The sequence below is a fragment of the Hemicordylus capensis genome, chromosome 9 (genome assembly GCF_027244095.1).
Source record: "Hemicordylus capensis ecotype Gifberg chromosome 9, rHemCap1.1.pri, whole genome shotgun sequence".
Lineage (NCBI taxonomy): Eukaryota > Metazoa > Chordata > Lepidosauria > Squamata > Cordylidae > Hemicordylus > Hemicordylus capensis.
In genome coordinates this window covers 21,850,122-21,868,689 of record NC_069665.1, presented here as the reverse complement: position 1 = coordinate 21,868,689, position 18,568 = coordinate 21,850,122, and the positions used below count along the sequence as shown (strand labels likewise).

Genomic DNA, 18,568 nt, shown 5'->3' with positions numbered 1-18,568 from the left:
ATAGGTGTTTCCCATAGTCTGGGAAACCTACCAGCGGGGATTCTAGCACCTTACTATCAGTATTCCTCTGTGCAATGCTAAACAGTATTTCCAGTCTTTCTCTACTCCCAAAGTACCTGGTGGCATTTGGATGACAGTTTCTGCTTAGTTTCTAAGTCGGAACGGTCTCGTTTCCCTGTGTCTCTTCTTCAGATTTGGAATCAGAGCCTGGAGACTTCAGCGTGAATAGTGACTGTCCGTTTTAGCAACCAGGGCCACTACCCTCGATTCTAACATTAAAGCAGCATTTCAGATAATAATGGAGAATAATCCACTTGTTCTTTGTTTAAGGTGGCCCTGAAGCAGCCACTCTAGCTGCTCCATTAACAGCAGTTTGATCTGCAGCAATTATTTTATTACAGGTATACCCAGCCTTTCTTCCACTGAAGGCAGCAGACACAGGGTTCTCAGCCAGTCTCCCATTCAGGCACTGAGTTGCCATAGGCACTCAGCAAGCCAGCTGCGTCCTATGCTTTCAGATCATAGGAACACAGGACGCTGCCATATCCTGAGTCAGACCACTGGCCTATCTAGTTCAGTATTGTCTTCACAGATTGGCAGCGGCTTCTCCAAGGTTGCAGGCAGGAGTCTCTCCCGTCTTAGTGTTGAAGTGGCCAGGACAAGCTCCTTGGAGACTGAGGATTGCTGGCTGGCAGATGAGGGCAAACAAAAGCTCAGACCACTGGGTTGCCAGTTGCCCAGAAGAAAAGCCAGCCTACCCTTTTAACTGATGTGTGAGATGCTGGAACTGATGTGTGAGATGCTGGAACTTGGAACCTTCTGCTCCTCCCAGAGCAGCTCCATCCCTTAAGGGGAATATCTTACAGTGCTCACCATCAAGTCTCCCATTCATATGTAACCAGGGTGGACCCTGCTTAGCTAAGGGCACAAGTCCTGCTTGCTACCACAAGACCAGCTCTCCTTTCCTCATGCCCCAGGTGAGGATATTTAGCTTCTCATCCTCAACAGCTTCGCCAGCCGATTTCCACACATCAGACCCCTGTTAAAAGGGTAGGCTGGCAACCCAGTGGTCTAAGTTCTTGTTTGCCCTCGTCCGCCAGCCAGCAACCCCCAGTCTCCAAGGAGCTTGTCCTGGCTGCTTCAACGCTTAAGACAGGCCACCTGGATTGCACCTTGCTATAGCTCCCAAGCCGGAGAAACAATGCTTGATGCTCGCTCTTTGGCATCAGCGCCTCGCCCATTTCAGCCACAGCCGCTCTTCCCCAAGTGGATCCAAGGGAGCACTGCCCTAGGAAGAAGAGAACCAGCCCACAGTGCTTCAACGGGCCATCTTACCTGCCGAAGGAAAGTGATGGGTCGCTGCCCCATTGCGTGTGCATCGCCGATATTAGCCTTGATGACTTCTGTGAAAGGCTTTTTGATTCCCTGAGGAAAGACAGTGCATTAGAGAGAGATCAGATTATGAGAACACAATGTCTTCCTTTGACACAAATCATCACAAATGGGAGGAGTAGCTGGTCTGGTGGTGGCAAGCATGACTTGTCCCCTTAGCTAAGCAGGGTCCACCCGGGTTGCATATGAATGGGAGACTACATGTGAGCACTGTAAGATATTCCCCTTAGGGGATGGAGCTACTCTGGGAAGAGCAGAAGGTTCCAAGTTCCCTTCAAGGTTTCAAGATGGGCCACACTAAGGTGCTTTCTCCTTTCCTCTCCCAAGAAAAGACAGCATTGAACTTGAAACAGGAAGAGATGGATTCAGATCCCTGCCTTCGGCTCAGCCCACGAAGCAAACTGAACTTCAGTCTTGGGCCACCCAAATGTCTTGAGAGGGTTATGAGGATGATTAAAGGACATCGGAGCATGCATGCCACCCACGTCCTCTGGAAGAAGGGTAGGGCACAGATGTCATTAAGAAGAATACATATATTTTCACTCTCATGGTCTGCAGGACACTAGTTTCACACTGTTCTGTGTCAGCTGTGTGGAATGACAGGGACTACTCTGGATTGAAAGGGTCTGCAAGTCTGAACTACAAGAGACAGATGAGATTAAATGGTGTGTCTGCGTGGGTGTGTCCTAAATCTATCTATGAAGCAGCCTAATTCTATTAATCTATTTAGCCCGGTAGCATCTACTCAGACAGTGGCTCTCCAACACTCCAAAGTGAGATATTTCCCTAATTGCTTTACATAGGAAACATAATTTACATAATTCCCTAATTACATAGGAACATAGGAAACATCCTTTACATAGGAAGCCAGGAAGGTGCCTTATACCGAGTCAGACCACTGGTCCATCTAGCTCAGTAGTTCACAACTTGGGGGGCCTCCAGATGTTGTTGATATACAACTCCCATCATCCCATGATGGGAATTGTAGTTCAGCAAAATCTGGAGCGCCCCCCCCCCGGTTTGGGAACCACTAAGCTAAGCTCAGTATTGTCTACACAGACTGGCAGCAGCTTCTCCAGGATCGCAGGCCAGAGTCTCTCTCAGCCCTATTTTGGGGCTGACGCACATAGGCACCCACCCAAAGGCAAACCAGGACCAACCCAGCTTAGCAAAGGGGCACAATTCATGCTCGCCACCACCAAGACCGGTTTAATCCCCTGTGTACATATGAGTTCGTGTCCTAAACTTTGAAAACTTTGTCATTGAGAAGTGATACATAAACGTATTTTCAATCGTAAACTGCGTTTCAACAACAACAACAACAACTCGGAAAATAGCAAAAGGAATGAGAAAATGGTATGATCTCTCTTGCAGTTGCTTGCTCCCAGAGACCTCTGGGAATATGAATATGACACATATTTATATACGGCTTTTCTACAAAAGTTCCCAAAGCAGTTTACAAATTTTATATATGTATGTATGTATGTATGTATTGATTTAGGGCTCCCTGTCCCCCAAGGGCTCACAATCTAAAAAGGAAGCCTAAGATCGACACCAGCAACAGCCACTGAAGGGATGCTGTGCTGGGGCTGGATAGGGCCGGCTGCTCTCCCTCTGCTCAATAAAGAGAATCACTACTTTTTAAAGGTGCCTCTTTGCTCAGTTATCAGGGGCTCTGGTTATCAGGGCCATTCCTCTTAAAAGAATCAGAACTCTAAAGGCACAGCAGGGTCCTTTAATCTTTGCAATCTATTGGGCAAAGATCAATTGTTCCAAGGGTACAAGCAGTTATTTCAGTGAGAACCAGACAAACAGAAGGAACATCTGACTTGCACTTAGGTGCTTTTTCAAACCAAAAATCACAATAAGCAATATTGGGCTCAATATAATGACAGGTAAAGCCCACATTTATTATCTTTGATCAGCACGTAGAATAACATTTATTATCCAAAGCAACAGGGCGTGTTTGCTTGATCTTGGTCTCCCGTCAAGAGTCACCAAGACTGGAATTAGGAGAATGTTTTTGTTTTCCCAAGGAAAACATTAGGCAGTCAGTCGAGATGTTTAATACAGCGATGGCTGCCATGGATACAAGGCTTAAGGTCTCCACGACATGGCATGCAGCTCGGAGAAGGGAGAGCTTGTTATTTCAGATGATACAACCCAGAACCCCTCCGTGTTGAGATTAAAACAGATGGCGAAAGTAGAAGGGCCATCTAGAAACGGATTGTGAAGTCAAACACCATTTCGAGATCCACTTCCATGTATGGAGGACGTCTCTGGGAGAAAGTCCTCCTGACCCTGATCTGAAAAAGGGCTTAATCCGAGTCGAGGGAAGGTGTGGGAACACCGGAGGGTGGCCAACATTTTCTTCTGGAAAGAAAAGAGAAATCCAGCCGATGAAGGTCCCCTCACAACAGGGAAAGTTCACACGGCTGAATTCCCATTTTTTCCACGCATTTCTGCTGTTAGAGGCACTTCAGCTGTTAAAAACAAAGGAACTGGAAAAGAAAAAAACATGACTACTCCAGTACAGAGAGCACCAACCACTTCCAGCCTCTTTTCTCTTCTTACCCCATCTAGAAAAGGAAACGAAAATGCACTGTATTTACCTGAATCCAGGACTAGATTTTTTGCAAGGTTTTTTTAAATGTTAAAAACAGGGGTGGGTGGGTGCGTGTCATAAATTTGGAGTCCTCCTCCTTTTGAGTAAATACAAGTATAACCTATATTAAACCTAGGGTTGTTTTCTTGTTGTTTAAGGGGATCATCTTAAATTCACAATTATCTTCTATTTGGGTAGATTTGGTACTTCTTGCTTCAGAACTATTGGTTTAATCAAATACCAAATTCATTGATCAACCAAAACGCATGCAGTTTATCAACTATGATGTGTTTAGTTAAGTCAATGCCCTACTGAGCACCCTTTTAACACAGCTTCCCTCTAAAGCGTGCGCACATGCCTGCATTCACAATTTTTTGGTTGTCCACTCAGTCAGTTTTAGATCTTGCTCAGGCTGAATCAAGAAGGCCCCACTCCGAATGCATGTGTGCACAGACTGCCTTGATACTCCTGCCCAGAACAAAACTCAATCCGCACACAGATGAAAGAAATTAGAGAGGGCACGGGTTCTAAGTTGCAATATGGCTGCAGTCCTCGGCACATGTACATGGGAGTAAGTCTCATTTCATCCAGGGAGGTCATCTGGGGAGATCCGCCTGCCTGCAGTTGCCACCAACTCATCTGGTGGCTACTTGGGGACAGGCCTTCAGACTGCACTCCCTATTGAAGGAAGAGCTTCTCCATCTCTCTCCATTGTTGCTTAACTCCTATCTACTCGCCCAAATTTTCAATTAGATCTTAAAGTTGTCTTAATGTTGATTTTATTTAGGGATGTGCAGAGTGTTGCTCTCACCCCTGGACTTTGGGGCTGAAGTCCAGGGCCTCCACACACCCCAGGGGCTCCCAAATCCTCTTGACCAGGGGTTATCAATGTTGGGTCTCCAGATGTTATTGGACTTCAACTCCCATAATCCCCTGCCCCAGTGGCCTTTGGCTGGGGATTATGGGAGTTGGAGTCCAATAACATCTGGGGACCCAACGTTGAGAAGCCCTACTCTTGACTGTCCTGGGTGGTGTGGTCATTGCTGGCCTGCACTGTGCCAGGCGGCTGAGTGTGATGGTGACCTGTGCCGGGTGTTTTAGAGACGGAAACGGGAGTGGGAAAAGAAATATGTGGGATGGGCATATGTTAAGTGGTGTGTTGAAATATTTCTGCTACTGCAAATTTGCATAAATATACCCCATATTAAAAATACTGTATTTGGAGGGGGGCCCTCCAAAGGCCTTTAGCTCCAGGCTCCAAAGTTACCTAAGTGCCCCTCTGGATGTGCATGAAATTCACACACATCAATTCAAATTCGAATCAAATTTGAATCGATTTGGAACCATTGAAGAGCGGAGATTCATTTGAATTGATTCGAATTCACCCAGAGACGCAAGTTTGGGGGTAGTATATAAACACAATACATAATATGTAACTGAATGGAACTTACTTCCGAACAAACATAGAACTGGGCTGCATGTAACTCAGCCAACCTTCTTCTTCCATGAGCAAACAGAAAATTAATTTACGTATGAGTGGGTTTAGCATCCCAATGGATACATTTTTTTTAAAAAGGTACTAAAAATTACCTGCCCTTGGGGCACCTAAACGATGCAGAACTTTAAAGGCCTGAATTAGCAATTTAATCTCCCTTTATCCTGGGAAGACATCACTGTCTTGCTTGTCACAACGGCTGCAGCTTGTGTTGGTGTGACTTGTGTGTGCCGTAATCCAAGCTGACAAGAGCTGTTGTTGGCTGGGGAGGTTGACCTCAAGCGGCACCAGAGCGCTTTGATGGAGTTCTCCGGCTTCCTACCACGGGACGGTATAACTGGAGGAAATTTCCTAACAAGACCCAACCGGAGACTACAAGCTAGAGAGTATATCACAAATGGCAAAAAGAGCCCAGGTTCTCTTTTGCCAAGACAGATCCGTGCAAATCTAGTTTACGGGTGTGTGTTTTCCTGGTTATATGGTTTTCGTTTTGAAGCATTACGTAATGGCTCAGGGATGTCACTATGTATTATTCCTCCTATTGAGGCTGCTTTGAAAGAAGACTGGTAAATTTGGAGTAATGAACAAGAAAGAAAAAAGGGGGAAAGGAGGGGAGAGCTTTGGGCATTTAGGCTTCTTTATCTAGCATTATCTTGTAAAATCGACTGCTCACAGGAACATAGGAAGCTGCCTTACACTGTTTCAGACCATTGGTCCATCTAGCTCATTATGGTCTACACACAGACGGGCAGCGGTTTCTCCAAGATTGCAGGCAGGAGTCTCTCTCAGCTCTGTCTTGGAGATGCCAGAGAGGGCATTTGGAACCTTCTGCATGCAAGATGCAGATGCTCTTCCCAGAGCAACCCCATCCCCTAAAGGGAATATCTTAAAGTGCTCACACATGTAGTCTCTCATTCAAATGCAAACCAGGGCAGATCCTGCTTAGCAAAAGGGGAAATTCATGCTTGCTACCACAAGACCAGCCCTCCTCCATCTTTAGCACATAACAACAACAACAACAAATATTTATATACCGCTTTTCAACAAACATTTCCAAAGTGTTTAGACAGAGAAATAATAAATAAATGAATGAATGAATAAATAAATAAATAAATAAATAAGAAAGATGGCTCCCTGTCCCCAAAGGGCCCACTATCTAAAAGGTAACATCAGATAGACACCAGCAACAGCCACTGGAGGTACTGTGCTGGGGGTGGATAGGGCCAGTTATTCTCCCTTTGCTAAATAAAGAGAACCGCCATGTTAAAAAGGTGCCTCTTTGCCCAGTTAACAGGAGTATGTAAGATTTTAGCAGGAACTTTCCCAGACAGAAAGCAGCTTTACTGCAAGTTTGGGGCATATCAGATACTCAGATGCAAAAAGTGGATTCCCCCCCCCCCAACCCAATCAGGCTAGGCTCCAACAAGCAGGGGGATAAAATCTGAATTGTGTATAGAGTGCCCTCTGATACTTCGCACCAACACATCTGGCCGATGTGTGAACGCACATCCTCCATTCTGGTGGAGACGCAAGCTAAAAGCCCCATCTGGAAATGTTCCAGGAGGAACATACTGTGGCCATATATTATAAAACATCATTACGTCAGCACCAAAGATATAACTAGTTGCAATCCTTATTTTAAAAAAATCCATCTTATTCTTGACGGGGTCTCTCCGTTTTCCCGGCAAAACTGTAGAGAACAGGAAAATCTGGGCTGCCCATCCCACTAGATCTGCTTGCCACATGGCTCTCTTATTCTGTAGTTACTGGGATGTCTTACAGCCAAAATCCCACAATGTCTTCATAGGAATCATTTGGCTTTTATTGGCAACTGCAAGGGGGAGGCCATTTGACCAATACTGTATACTTTAAGAGAAAGAGAAAACAGCCGGGCTAATGTGTTTATTAAATGTAGGGGTGTGTGTGTGTGTGTGTGTGTGTGTGTGTGTGTGTGTGTGTGTGTGTGTGAGAGAGAGAGAGAGAGAGAGAGAGAGAGAGAGAGAGAGAGAGAGATGATGTCCTCAACCCTCCACACTGAAATAGAAGGTGCTTTCTCCATTTCACAATCTGTATATTCCAAGTTGGAAGTAACCACCATTATTTGCCCAACCGCGAACACATTCCCAGAACTGAAATTCTTGGGCAACCATTTCATTTAAGGTAAACCCATTAACAAATTCCTAACCACTTCTGGTAGATTTGTATACATCAGCTTTAATTTTCTGGTAAGGAGCCACGAACAAGATTTAAGATTCTTGTTGCATCTTGTCCTTGGCACATTTCTGCGTATGCACCAAGATCTCTCTCTCTCTCTCTTTTTAAAAATAAACCACTAAGCACAAAACTTTTTGTTGGGAAAGGCTCATAATGCATTTAACCTTCACATTTGAGTGAATCAGTCCTCATCTACACCATTAAATGACAATCTTGCGTGTTGATGGTGCTGCACACAGATTCATAATAACTCCTTCCCCAACACACATCCATCTTTTTTTCAGCAGGGTCCATCGAGATCCAAAGAGTTCCTCTAGGCATAGCCAAGGGTAAAGGTAACGTGTGCCATCAAGTCGATTTCGACTCCAGGTGCCCACAGAGCCCTGTGGTTTTCTTTGGTAGGGAGGGGTTTCCCACTGCCATCTCCCACACAGTATGAGATGATGCCTTTCAGCATCTTCCTGTATCGCTGCTGCCCAATATAGGTACCAGCGGGGATTTGAACCAGCAACCTCTGGCTTGCTAATCAAGTCATTTCCCTAGAGTTTGCCTATTTGTTTCCATTGAAAACTGTTCTACATGCTGCATAGTGGACCATTTTTGAGACTCCCCTTGGATTCCAAAACTATCTAACATGTGGCACCGGAGGCCATGAAAAGCAAGCTGAAAGCCCTTCGGGGCATCAGGAATTAGCTGCACAGTTCTTTGGATCCTAGCCATTCATGTGCTGGCTAAGTGAATTCTGAGAAAAGATACACCAGACCCCGCCTGAGCTGTTGAGAGAGAGAGAGAGAGAGAGAGAATATGAAATTGAGCTCAGTGTCAACCATGTTCTGGTGATGCTCTAGAGACCAAGTACAGACCTCTTGCACCACACAGGTTATATTACTGCTGCAAATGACTGCTTTCCGAGTTTGTAGACAGCCATGGACTGTGTGAGAGAGGATTCGTCGGGCCGTGATACATATAAGGAGAAGCAATGCAACACTTACAATTGTGCTGCATGAAGTTCTACACTGTGCTCGAGGCATGAAGAGACAAACAACTGTAGCAAATATTTGCTACAGAGGCTTTTCCAGGCAGAGGTTTGCTGCTCTGTTCTTGCAGGTGCCCTAACTCAGCTTTCGCATATATCGCCCCTCTCTTCCCACTTGCTCATATTTGGCAAACTGTAGGTTTTATTTGACTTGCATGTTCTGCCAAAGTGCACATTCGCGGGCCTTGAAATACCGACTGTTTTGCCAGCATAATACCCTGCAGAGTTGTTTGAAGGGGGGGGAAGCATTTTAAAGTGCAAGGTTTTTCTATACACATCCAAGCAGTGAACTTCTTAGGAAGCTTTTTCCGAAATATAGATTTTAAAAGACCACAGCTGTCCTTCTTCATACAAAGCCCTCCAAATAATCTCCCCTCCACCAATCTCGACTGAATATGCCCAGTAAGTTTTTATTCATTTGAGAGAGAGAGAGAGTGTGTGTGTGTGTGTGTGCACGCATACACACATCAGTGCTCACAAGACTGAAACCCAAGTAAACACAAGAGTAGTAAACTAAATCTGAAACTGTGCAAGGTCTAAATTCTCTCACAAAGTAACCCTGTGTTTGGGTTGTACCCAGACTGCAGCTGGTCACGCACAACTGCATGTTCCTCTGACAAAAATACAGTCCTTCCACTTAGAAACCCAGCACATCAGAGAGGTACTTGAGCCTATTTCTCTCCCTGACATACTAGCTTACTATGTGCTGAGATTTTTTCGCCTACTTTCAGCATCATTTGTGGTGGTGTCCTCCACCCCAGTTCAAGAGGATGCATCAACGTTGAGGCACAAGTGCGCTAACTTGTGAAGATGGTAATTATCAATTTAGATTAGGGAGATCAATTAAGATCAAGCTGAGGGAGGCGAGCTGGTTGAGGGAGGCGAGCTGGTCTTGTGGTAGCAAGCATGAATTCTCCCCTTTGCTAAGCAGGGTCTGCCCTGGTTTGCATATGAATGGGAGACTACATGTGAATGCAATCAGATCTTTCCCTTAGGGCAGGGCTGCTCAACTTTGGCCCTCCTGCAGATGTTGGCCTACAGTTCCCATAGACTGCTGTGACTGGGGATTATGGGAGTTGTCATCCAAAAACAGCTGGGGGCTTAAGTTAATAGGCCTGCCTTAATAGGCCTGCCTTAGGGGATGGGGCTGATCTGAGAAGAGCACCTGCATGCTTGCACGCAGAAGGTTTCACATGGGCTTATCTGGGAGGAAGTCTCATGGAACACAGTGGGTTCTACTTCCGAGTCGACATGCATAGGATTGTGTTAAAGTAAAGTGTGTCATCAAGTCGTTGTAGACTCCTGGCGACCACAGAGCCCTCTGGTTTTCTTTTGGTATAATACAGGAGGGGTTTCCCATTGCCTCCTCCCGCACAGTATGAGAGGATGCCTTTCAGCATCTCCCTATATCGCTGCTGCCCAATATAGGTGTTTCCCATAGTCTGGGATACATACCAGCGGGGATTCGAACCGGCAACCTCTGGCTTGCTAGTCAGGTCATTTCCCTACTGCACCATTATGTTTCAAACAGTTAAATGACTGTAATATCCACAAATTCTTGGGGGGGGGGCAATTCGAGGCACAAAGCCCCCAAATAAAAATTAATGACACAGACTAGGGACGGCCAGAAAAGCGCTTGCTCTTGCCCATGTAACCATCTTGCGTCATCTCAAAGGAAGATCCAGATCACATTTTGAAAGCCATGACTCCGAGGCAATTGGACGCTCCGCATATTTTCATTCATTCGATTTGTATTCTTCCCGGAGTGGCTCAGGGTGGCTAACACTGAAATAAAAAATGCATCTATATGCGTTTTAACAGCAGACATGCCAGTAAGGCAGTGGTTCTCAACGTTGGGTCCCCAGATGTTATTGGACTTCAACTCCCATAATCCCCATCCCCAGTGGCCTTTGGTTGGGGATTATGGGAGTTGAAGTCCAATAACATCTGGGGAGCCAACGTTGAGAATTTCTGCAGTAAGGGGTTAGCTGATGGATAAAGCTGATGGCAGTCCCTCAAGATCTTTGCAGAGGGACCACCCCATAACCAACTGCCATTCTGACCTGTGTTTGTGTCACATTTTGCGTGAATGGGCATGGCACGTGCTTAGCTGTGCTGGGTTCACCCAAGGCCAATTCTGGCAGTGGTAGCAGAGGGAGCTTCACTCCTGCAAGCTTAGTTCACTTCAGTAGACTTGTATGCTTTGAGAAGGAAGGGAATTCACCTTTTCTTGGAACTGGGTTCTGTACAAGAAAGATCTCTTGATTTAAATAACTGGAACAATTGGGAAAGCCTGGGAAATGATGCCTTCTGACCAACTTTGGCAGTTTTCTCAGGTATCTTTAACAACAACTTTATTTGCTAGTTCCCCCCCCACCCCAGTGTTCCCTCTAAGGCATGCACATGCTCACAGGTTTTTTTAATGTCCACTCAGTAAATTTTAGATCCCGCTCAGGTTCAGTCAGGAAGAACCCACTCTGAATGCATGTATGCACACAGTGCCTTGATACTCCTGCCCAGAACAAAACTCATCCCACACACATCTTTGAAGAAGATCTTAAGGTCCGGATTTTACAGACAGGAAGTCCAGACTTTCACAGAATGATGAACAAAATAAGCTATATTTCAAGGATCTCTATCCGGTTTCAGATTTCCACGCAACATGCTTAAGAAATGGGGGCGGGCTTGCACTAGATATCTTGATTTGTCTGTCTCATTCAGTCTCCTAGAACAGTGGTTCCCAACCTGGAGGCCTCCAGATGTTGCCAAACTACAACTCCCATCATCGCCAGCTACAATTAATTGCTGGATGATGGGAGCTGTAGTTCAGCAACATCTGGAGGTCCCTAGGTTGGGAAATACTGGCACAGAATGAGTCTTTTTAGGGGTTCTTGGCAGCGATACTCTTAGATGCTCAAAACAAAACCGCTCTTCTGGTTATCAACCGTCAACAAGTGAAGGGAACGTGCGTGGCCATTTCATGGTACAGGTGGTATGCTTGTAAACTGTAAGTCCGTTTTAGTAGTCTATGTATATATGTTCATTTCTATAGATCTCTTACTCCCGCAGGAATTAACTGCAGGTTAATTTTAAGGAATACCTTTGAAACTGCGTGTTAGTAAATCAACAACAAGATAGCAAAAACTGAACAGGAAAGGGTCTTGTGGCACCTTAAAGATTAACAGATTTGGCACAAACTTTTGAGCTTTTGTTGCAATAGACTAACACAGCTAATCCTCTGAAAAACTGAACAGTTATCAATTACTCCATTACATAAGGCAATAGAAACCTTGATGACGTCAGAGGGCAGAGGAGGCAGATGAAAAGTAAATATTATTTTACGAAGTAGATGATCACATTCTTATGCAATTAAGAGAGATGTGATGTGGCTGTTTGTTTTTCTGAGGGTGGGTTTTGTTTTTTTTAAGTTCTGAGTAACTCGACAGGGTAATAATTCAACCCTCGCAAAAAATCTATTTTAAATGGAAACCAAGCATTTTCTTCAGACTGGCCAAGGAGGATTATCAATTTACCACAGACACACAAAAGATTTGCTCCAGACATACATGCCCAGTAAAGATAGACCTCAGTTGTTCGAAGACCTCTGGCTCTCTCAAATGACTGCATCTTTTCTCCCTCACTGCCCCCTCTCAAAATACGTGACCCCCTCTCAGAATACACCATGCCTCTTCCTCTCTCCTTAAACCCCACTTTTCTGCAAATTCTCTCTAGTCCCACTAATCTGCAGCTAACCCTAAGTAAGTGAGACTGAAATAAGCACATAATTTTTCCAGCCTGTCCTGCTCCCACTTCCTTTTTCTTCCTCTGTTGTCTCCCCACATATCAAATTCCGTACTGTAAGCTCTTCAGGGCACAGACCTCTTTTCTCATTCTCTTCACAATGCCCTGAACACTTATGGTAATAATCCTTATTATCTTGGATTTCATTTGGGAGCTCCAGATTCAAATCCCAACGTTCCTATCAACTCATTGTGTGATCTTCAGCAACTTGCTCTCTCTCAGTCTCCGCATCCCAGCTGAAAAGCCTATAGTGCAGGCAACCTTTGACACTGCAGCTGCTGTTGCTTACAACTGCCGCCCCCACCAATGTATGTTGGCAGGGGATGATTGGAGTTGTAACTCATAAGAACATAGGCAGCTGCCATATACTGAGTCAGACCGTTGGTCCCTCTAGCTCAGGATTGTCTACACAGACTGGCAGCAGCTCCTCCAAGACTGCAGGCAGCCCTATCTCTCTCAGCCCTCTCTTGGAAATGATGCCAGGGAGAGAACTTGGAACCTTCTGCTCTTCCCAGAGCAACTCCATCCCCTAAGCGGAAGATCTTACAGTGAGGAGAGCTGATCTTGTGGTGGTAAGCATGGCTTGTCCCCTTAGCTTGGGAGACTAGCACTGTGAGATATTCCCTTGGGGGATGGAGCCGTTCTGGGAAGAGCAGAAGGTTCCGTCTTCTCTCCCTGGCAGCATCTCCGGGATAGAGCTGAGAGAGATTCCTGCCTGCAACCTTGGAGAAAATGCTGCCAGTCTGTGAAGACAATATTGAGCGAGATGGACCTATGGTCTGACTCAGTGTATGGTAGCTTCCTCTGCAGAGTGCTCACATGTAGTCTCCCATTCAAATGCATCCAGGGCAGACCCTGTTTAGCAAAGGGGACAATTCTTGCTTGCTGCCACAAGACCAGAGCTCAGCAACAGCTGGGGAGACAAGACTGCCCGCCCCTGGGTTAGCCGGCTAAAAGCACACCATGAAAGCACTTTGCGAATTAAAAGTGAACCCGATGGAAGTGAAGCGTCATACACGCTGCAGGAGAAAATTACAGGGCCATTTCCAAACTTTAAGCCCAACCGCTATGGGAAGCAAGGAGGCGGATCTGGGGGAAGGATCAACCGCGGGGGGGCTCAGCCGCCTCCCCCCACTCCGCTCGGGGGTCTCTTCCCCCCACCCCACCCCACCCCACCCCACCCCTCCCCTCCCCTCCCAGCCCTGCGGTGGCTGCTGATGCCCAGCAGGGGCCTGCCTCCTTCGCGGCACGCTGGCTGGCGGGCCTTCCTCGCCTGCCCCAATCAGCAGCCGCCGCGGCGGAGGAGTGGCCCAGGGGGGCGGCGGCCCAGGCCGGCAGCAGCACCTGCCGCGGGGAGGCGGAATCAAGCCGGGTTTTCTCCGAGGCGGGGCGGTGGCCACGGCGGGCCCGAGAGAATCCCGTTGCTCTGAGCACCAGCAACTCTGGTCCAGCATGATGGTGCTCACGCTGCTCAGTCTTTGCCCGTCCCTGCACGCCTATGAGAGATCCGTGACTCTGTGTGTGTGTGTGTGTGTGTGTGTGTGTGTTTTCCCCATTTAAGCCACTTGTGCCTCCTCCCAGCCCGCTCAGCAGCCCTCGCGCGCCCACCCCTCTCCCCCCCCGGTTACCTTCCGCAGCTCCTTCTCGATCTCGCCCGCTTTCAGCACGATGGGCCCCCGCACGGCGTACTCCACCGCCTTCACCTGGGGGTTCATGGACTCCAGCGTGAGGATCTTCTCCCGGGCCGGCTTCTCCTCCACCTTCACCGCAGAGGCCTTGGCCGCGCTGCTCCAGCGCCGCGCCAGCCCCACTCGCCCCAGCAGCCGAGGATGGGGCCGCGCGGGTCCCGGCGGCGGCGGCGGCTGGCCGGCCACCAGCGAGGCGACGAAGCGCAGAGCCGCCTCTTTGCTCTCGCGCTGGCAGCCGGCTTCCTTTGCCAACCCCGACAGGCGATGCATGCTCTTGGGGAGGGAGCGGGGCTCTTGATTTGGTGTCCCGATCCAGGCGCCTCCAAGGAGAGGGTCTCCGCTAATGCGCAAGAGCGGCGCAAAATGTCTTCATCCGCAGAGGGCGGCTGGCTGGCTGGCCGGCCGGTTACAAGTGCATGCTTGGCGCTCTCCTTCGGGCAACTTGGCTGGGGAGAGGGGGCCGAGCCGCGCGATCTTGCAAGGGAGGCGGTGGCGAGCTCGGGCAGTTAAGGCACGGGCCCGACCATCACAGCAAGGGGGGGGCTCTGTCCGGACCGCGGAGACAAAGTCCCGGGAGGAAGCCCCATGCAGCCGAGCTCCTGGAGGGAGGAAGACCCGCTGGCCGCTGCCCACTTTCTGCTGCGAGCAGATTGCACCAGCCAAGGCGGGTCGCCGCGCGGGCTGCTGGGGCGGGTAGTTCCGCTGCGCCGAAGGCGGCGCCCTCCGCCGCGTCAGGTGGCGCCACAGAGAACTACCACACCCAGAGTGCCTTCCTCGGTAGCCCGCCCAGCTGGGCGCCCCGGGTCTCTTCGTGTTGCGAGTGCGGGACGGAGAGAGCCACCGAGAAGGGAGCTGGGGTGGGCGTGGGAGATGGCGCGGGAGGCGGGGGTGCGGGAGGTCACGCCACATGGGTGGAAAGCGCGCACTTCCCTACGTGTGAACAAAAGGAAGGGACACCAGAAGCCGCCAGCTACTGAGTCAGACCTTTGGTCCATCGAGCTCAGTACTGCCTGCCCAGACTGGCAGCGGCTTCTCCAAGCTTGCAGGCAGGACTGCAGGAGTCTCTCACTGCCCTATCTTGGAGGTGTCAGGCAGGGAACTTGGAACCTTCTGCTGCATGCAGATGCTTTTCCCAGGCCCCACCCCTGAGGGTCTTACAGTGCTCACACATGTCTCCTGTTCAAATGCAAACCAAGGTAGATCCTGCTTAGCAAAGGAGACAATTCAGGCTTGCTCCTGGCGCAGTGGGGAAAATGCTTGACTAACAAGCAGAAGGCTGTGGGTTCGAATGTGTTTCCCAGACTATGGGGAACACCTATATTGGGCAGCAGCGATATGGGAAGATGCTGAAAGGCATCATCTCATACTGCGCGGGAGGAGGCAATGGTCAACCCCTCCTGTATTCTACCAAAGACAACCACAGGGCTCTGTGGGCGCCAAGAGTCGAAGCTGACGGCACACTTTGCCTTACCTTACCACAAGGCTTGCTCTCCTCTGTGGTGGGAGGGTGTGTTGTATTGCATGAGCAAGAGTGAGGTGAGCGGTTTCTCTTTTCGAGATCTGCAAGAGCAGGAATCTCGAATGCAGTTGTTGTGAAAAGATGCAGGAGCGTACCTATAATTGAGCGGATGGGTTCAAAGAACCTGGGCCCCCAGCTCCTGAGGGCCCTCCAGGTCCACCCCTGCCTATCTTCTTCATTATCTTCCTCACTCCAAAGGGCCACCTCTCCCCTAGTTATGCCCCTGTGTAGCATCTTGTAAGTGTGGTGCAGTGGTTACAGTGTTGGGCTAGCACCAGGGAGACCTGCGTTCAAATCCCCATTCAGCCATGAAACTCACTGGGTGTCTCTGGGCCAGTCGCCTATCTCTCAGCCTAACCTACCTCACAGGGTTGTTGTGAGGACAAACATAGCCATGTACACTGCTCTGGGCTCCTTGGAGGAAGAGCAGGATATAAATGTAAGAAAGAAAGAAAGAGTGCTAACCAGCTGGAACGGATGCGTGCATCTGTATAATAAAATCTAAAGGAGAAATATGTATGCCGTTCCAAAGGCTCTGGTTTCCTAGCACAGTTACAAGGAAGTCAACAACAACCAAAAATATTTATATACCGCTTTTCAACAAAAGTTTCCAAAGCTGTTTACATAGACGAAAAATAAATAAATAAATAAGATGGATCCCTGTCCCCAAAGGGCTCAGAGTCTAAAAAGAAACACAAGTAGACACCAGCAACAGACACTGCAGGGATGCTGTGCTGGGGGTGGATGGGGCTAGTTACTCTCCCCCTGCTCAATAAAGAGAATCACCACTTTAAGAAGGTGCCTCTTTGCCCAGTTAGCAGGGGTTTACCCCCATTGAATTCTCCATGTGAATGGCGGAGGGGGTGGGGAGGCGGCATCTCCCTCTCAGGGAGCAACGTCTCCCTCTCCTCCTCCTCTCTTCCTGACTTACTGGCTAGTGTTCAGGTTCGGCTTACCCCTCCCTCAGCCTGACTGACAGCCTCAACAGCGAAGGAAATGTCACTGAGCAACAGCCCGCCAGTCTCGAAGGGAGGGAGGGAAGATGCTGCCTGACACTTCTCCCCCTCCCCTCCAACCGCTGAGGCGGAGCTGAAAGGATCTTCCATTCAAGGCTCTCAGGGACCGCTTTTTGAATCCTGTCCTCATTCAAAAGAAGCAGGGGAAGGGGAAGAAGGCAGGATGGCGGGGGGCTATCTCCACTTTTTGCACCAGAGCCCACTCCAAAGGCTACTAGTCGGAGGGCTGTGGGCCACCTCCAGTCTCAAAAGGCAGGATGGCTCTGAGTTCCAGTTGCAGGGGAGTAACAACGGGAGAGAGGGCATGCCCTCAATCCTGCCTGTGGCTTCCAGCGGCATCTGGTGGGCCACTGTGCGAAACAGGATGCTGGACTAGATGGGCTTCCTTGGGCCTGATCCAGCAGGGCTGGTCTTATGTTCTCATGCTACGCCCCTGCTTCTGCATACATATCTTCTCAGCTAGTCCTTAAGATTTTACTTGAGAACTCCACCCGCCCCCTGGCCAAGTTTTTCTTGAAATCTGACAGTATTTCTGAAAAATAAGGTTGTTAAGAATGCTTAGATTGATAAGTCTGAAACCCTCATGTTGCTTACCCCCTAAATTGTATGTAGTTAGTGGTGCGGACTTGCACAAAATGTGGCTTCTTTCTGATTTAAACAAGGAATTACAAAAGGAGCGGGGGGATATAAACAAACAAATAAACAAACTGTTCATATCTGCTGAGCATGGGGCACCATTTGTGTTTCGAGGCGGGCTTACTACCAATGATCCCAGAGCAGTGCTGAAGGGTTTGCACAATTATCTGGGCCTGTCAGTATTTTTCCACTGAACTTGCTCATCTTTTTTGCAGTGGAAAATAACTGTGCAGGTCTGTCTAATCAACTTAGGTACAGCTCGAGAGACTGTGTTTTGTGTGTGATCAAGAAAATCGTGACAGTTATTCTGTGTATACTGAACTATGGCACATGGTGTATATATACAAGGCATGATATGGAGAATCACCAAGGCTAGCACATGATTTCATATGACAGCCCTCGAGGATATTGTTAAGAGACATTTCATACATAATTCAGTGCATGTGCTTGAGATGCAGATGTAACGAATTTGGCTATGGTATATACATAGGGTAGCACCCACAGTATCTGGTTTCAGAGCTATCAGTGTTACTTGTTTGTATTTAAATACATTTACAAGGAAACTGATTGTTTTCTCAGTCACTGATTAAAACTGAGCCCAGTTCATTTTGTTACAAACCACAGTAGTAGCTACAGCTTGATCCACAAGCCATTTAAACTGGAGACACTGGATTTAAATGAATATCCAAATATTTCCATTCATAATTTTTGGTAGATTGCAGCCAGCCTTGGCACTGTTGTGGCATTGACTACAAACCTATCGCAGTCTTTAACACCATCTTATTAACACGCCACTGTCTGATTTTTATTTTCCTAGTGTACGTGGGTGATCTCCAGTGTTTCATCAGAACTATTTGCAGACCTGTGCTGTAACCTTTGCAAAATGCTGATGTCAATCATTTGTCTTCCCCAGTTTTGAAACTTGCTTAATTGCTGAACATTGCACAGAGCCTGCTTGTCTCAAGTTGGCAAAGTAAAGGGACAAAAGGCAACTTTTAAATATCCTTGGCAGACTTGCAGCAGTCAATAAGGCGATTCCAACTGGTCCCCCTTATGTCCACATTCAGTGTGTAGTGCAAAATGCCATTCTGGCCATGGAAGGAAACATTAGAAGGGAAGCCAGCCTGTTTGGCAAGGCTGGAGATAGCTCCAACCAAACCAGTAAG

General features: G+C 48.0%; 1 protein-coding gene across 1 annotated transcript in view; it reads right to left on the bottom strand.

Moving 5' to 3' along the window:
• The window catches only part of GPT2 (glutamic--pyruvic transaminase 2), a 31,674-nt gene extending 16,724 nt beyond the window's left edge, over positions 1-14,950 (bottom strand). The window contains exons 1-2 of the mRNA XM_053271419.1: positions 14,172-14,950; positions 1,336-1,425 (exon numbers count right to left, since the gene is read on the bottom strand). Coding sequence (XP_053127394.1) covers positions 1,336-1,425; positions 14,172-14,501 — 420 coding nt within the window. The 5' untranslated portion in view covers positions 14,502-14,950. The remainder of the gene's footprint in view (positions 1-1,335; positions 1,426-14,171) is intronic.
• Positions 14,951-18,568: the final 3,618 nt, after the last annotated feature.